This window comes from Coffea eugenioides, chromosome 5 (genome assembly GCF_003713205.1).
Source record: "Coffea eugenioides isolate CCC68of chromosome 5, Ceug_1.0, whole genome shotgun sequence".
Taxonomy (NCBI): Eukaryota; Viridiplantae; Streptophyta; class Magnoliopsida; order Gentianales; family Rubiaceae; genus Coffea; species Coffea eugenioides.
In genome coordinates this window covers 38,231,561-38,235,643 of record NC_040039.1, presented here as the reverse complement: position 1 = coordinate 38,235,643, position 4,083 = coordinate 38,231,561, and the positions used below count along the sequence as shown (strand labels likewise).

The window sequence follows — 4,083 nt, the reverse complement described above, 5'->3', positions numbered from 1 at the left end:
AATTGACAGATTGATCTCATGTCCTGCGAACTCTTGATTGCTTTGTCAAATAAGACATGGGCACGCTTAATAGACTGGAGTCTTCTGGACATACATCTTTAGAAGCACCACTTCGCGTTTGACAGAGCGTGGGCATGCTTAACAAGACGTCTTCTGGAAAGTCGACTTTTAATGCGCCCTTTACTTCATTCTCACTAACAATTCCTAAAAGCAACACCAAAATTCAAATATGAGTGAAATATATCGATTAACGCCATATTTTAGCAAAATAAAGGGGAAATATATTCACTAATTATATGCACAATTAGCCACTTAACAGCGTCGGCGGCGGTTGGTCGAGCGAACAGGTGGCAGTGGCGGCTGTGCACTGCGGTGGCTGGTGAGAGGGCTTGCGAGGCGGACGGCGAGCGGCGGGCGAAAGGCGACGGCAGACAGTGAGGAGGACGAAGATAGCGGCGGTGGAAGAGAAGAAGAAAAGAAAGAAAAGGAAGAAAAAGAAAGAAGAAGAAAGAAAGTAGGGCACCGGTGTGGTTTTTTTTAATAAGTGAGGGCAATTTCGTCTTTTCATCCCCTCGATTTTTTTTTTTATGTGAAGGAACCCCCGTGTTAGGCGTAGGCACGCCTAACTGCCTACGAATCTTCTGACCATCCGTCAAAAATTTGGATCCTTAAGCATGACCATTTGGCGTAGGCACACTTAACTACTAGCGAGTCTACTTATCAATTTTCAGAAATTGAGTTCCTTAAACGTGACCACCTGACGTGAGCACGCCTAACTACTATAGATTTTTCTGACCGCAAATGAGAATTGTCTTCCTTAAATGTGACCACTTAGCGTGGGCACGTCTAACTGCCAGTTTCCTGCCACAAAAATAACAACTCACTAAATGCAACTAACACTTAACAAAAACTCTAAAAACATAAGAAAACTAAAACAAATAGCCTTGGGTTGCCTCCCAAGCAGCGCCTTTCTTTAACGTCTTTGGTTAGACTTAGCCAGAACTTTCAAGCAGGATAAGTTGGATCCTCGAGCTGTATGAACTCCACTTCCTCAATGGAGAATCCTTCATAGTAAGGTTTGAGACGATGACCATTCACTACGAACTTCTTCTTCGTCTTCAAACTTTTGATCTCCATTGCACCATAATGAAAAACATTAGAAACAACAAATGGACCAATCCAACAAGAACGCAGCTTATCGAAAAAAAGTTTAAACGTATAGTGATACAAGAGGACTTTTTGTCCCACTACAAATGATTTTCTTGAGACTTTTTGATTATGAAAGATTTTGCTCTTTTTCTTGTAAATCATTGCATTCTCGTATGCCTCATTCCTAATCTCTTCCAACTCTTGTATCTGCAATTTTCTATGGACCCCCGCTTTCTCAAGATTCATATTGCATTGTTTCACTGTCCAGAATGTCTTATGCTCGAACTCCACTGGAAGATGGCAAACCTTATCGAAAAATAGTCTATATGGGGGCATCCCAATCGACGTCTTATACGCGATGTGGTAAGCCCATGGTGCATCTTCCAATTTCAAGCTTCAATCCTTTCTATCAAGGCGTACTATCTTTTCCAAGATTATCTTGATCTCTCTGTTTGACACTTCGGCTTGACCATTTGTCTGTGGATGATATGGCGCAGATACTTTGTGGAGTACGCCATATTTGTGGAACAGGGCAGCAATAGTCTTATTACAAAAATGTGTCCCCCTATCACTCACTACAGCTCTCGGCAACCCAAAGCGGACAAAAGTATTAGAATTTAAAAATTCTGCACTTACACACCTTTTTAGCACTTGATCCGAACATTGCCTCCAAAGATAGGGGTCGTCCCAAATGTAGTATTTGAAATTACTTTTCAATTTATCTCTCTTAGCCTTGGACCAATCCGCAGGTAATTGATTAGTTACTAAGAAATTTACAATATCAGCATACCAAGGTACAGACGAGTGAATGGCAAGCAATTGCTCCTCTGGAAATGCCTCCCTCAATGGCTGATCCTCTTTATTTGTAAGCAAGCGGCTCAAGTGATCAGCAAACCAAGTTCTCTGCCCCACTTTTATCTTTAATTTCAAGTCGAACTCTTGCAAGTGCAGAATCCATCTAATGAGCATTGATTTTGCATCTTTCTTCGTCAACAAGTACCTTAAGGTTGCATGATCAGAGAAAACTATTACTTTTGTATCCAACAAATAAGATCTAAATTTTTTCAGTGCAAACACAATAGCTAATCTCTTTCTCCATTGTAGAATAGTTAAGTTGAGCTCCATTTAACGCCTTCGATGCATAGTAAATTGCATGTGCCGCCCTGCCAATCCTTTGCGCCAACACTGCTCCCACTGCGTAATCACTCGCGTCGCACATTATTTCAAATGGGAGGCTCCAGTCTGGGGATTGAATGACGGGTGGTGACGTCAAAGACTCATTCAATTTATCAAATGCCATTTTACATTCATCGGTGAAGTCAAATGCTACGTCCTTTTGCAACAACTTGAACAAGGGTGTTTCAATTTTTGAAAAATCCTTAATAAATCTCCTATAGAACCCTGCATGACCCAAAAAGGAATGCATTTCTTGTACACTTACGGAGTAAGGTAAAACAGAAATAAGGTCGACTTTTGCTTTATCTACCTCTATTTCCCTATCCGACACTGCATGTCCCAAGACGATACTATGCTCCACCATAAAGTGACAATTTTTCAGTTAAGAACTAAGTTTGTCTCTATGCACCTTTTCAAAATCAAAATTAGATTGTCAAGACATTCCTCAAAGCTATTCCCATATACACTAAAGTCATCCATAAATATTTCAATAATCTTTTCTACATATTCGGAGAAGATACTTACCATGAACCTTTGGAAAGTCGCTGGAGCATTACAGAGGCCGAAAGACATCCTACGGTAAGCGAAAGTACCAAATGGGCAGGTTTATGTGATTTTTTACTGGTCTTTCGGTGCTATTACAATCTGGAAGTATCCTGAAAAATCATTCAGAAAATAGTAATAAACACGACCAGCCAACCTCTCTATCATGTAGTCAATAAAAAGAAGAGGAAAGTGATCCTTTTTCATCACGACATTTAATCTCTGGTAGTCGAGGCACTTGCGCCATCCTGTAGATTTCCGGACTGGGACCATCTCGCCTTCCTGGTTCTCGTCTACAGTTACTCTCGCCTTTTTCAAGACTAATTGAATGGGGCTCACCCATGGACTGTGCAAGATGGCGAAAATGATTCCCACCTCCAGGAGTTTAAGTATCTCATTCTTAACTACTTCCATTATCAGCGGGTTCAATTTTCGTTGCGCCTGTCTCATCCGCTTTTGTATCATTTTTAAGCTGTATACGGTGCATGCATAAGGATGGACTGACTCCTTTGATGTCTGTTATGCTCCACCCAATCGCTCCTTATGATCTCGAAGAAGTCGAATCAGGTTGTCTTCTTAACTTGGCCATAGATGCGTAGAAATGATTACCGGCAATGTTTCCTTGTCTCCGAGAAATGCATATTTCAAATGTTTCAGGAGAGGTTTGAACTCCAACTCTGGTGCCTGCACAACAGACGGCAGCAACTTTTTCTGAGTTTCTAGTACAAAAAGAGAAATAATCTCATACCTTGAAGAAATTGGTGGGAGCGATGCAGTGCTTCGACCGCACGGAATAACTCATCACTTATTTTCACATCAAGAGTTGATCCCAACTCAAGATGTTTCACCAAAGTCACTCCCAATACATCCTCCTTATCCAATTCGAAAGTTTCCTGTACAAGGAATTCAATAACACTCAACAAAAATTAAGTTAGATTCATCTGGGTATTTCATTGCATCAAAAATATTAAAATTTATAATTTTTCCATCAAACTCCATTGATAGAGTACCCTCATTCATATCTATTTTTGTTCTAACAGTGCTTCAAAATGGTCTACCTAACAAAATAGGTGACGAATTTAATGACTTTTCATCTCCCATGTTTAGGACATAAAAATCTGCTAGAAATACTAGCTCATTTACTTGCACCAAAACATCTTCAATCAACCCTTCTAGATAAGCATTGGTGCGATCAGTTAGTTGAATTATGATACT

The 4,083-nt window shown here is 40.3% G+C and overlaps 1 protein-coding gene across 1 annotated transcript; it reads right to left on the bottom strand.

Moving 5' to 3' along the window:
• Nucleotides 1-1,005: 1,005 nt before the first annotated feature.
• LOC113771575 lies at nt 1,006-1,485 on the bottom strand. Its single transcript, XM_027316149.1, has one exon. The coding sequence runs from the start codon at nt 1,483-1,485 to the stop codon at nt 1,006-1,008; it is 480 nt and encodes a 159-aa protein (XP_027171950.1).
• Nucleotides 1,486-4,083: the final 2,598 nt, after the last annotated feature.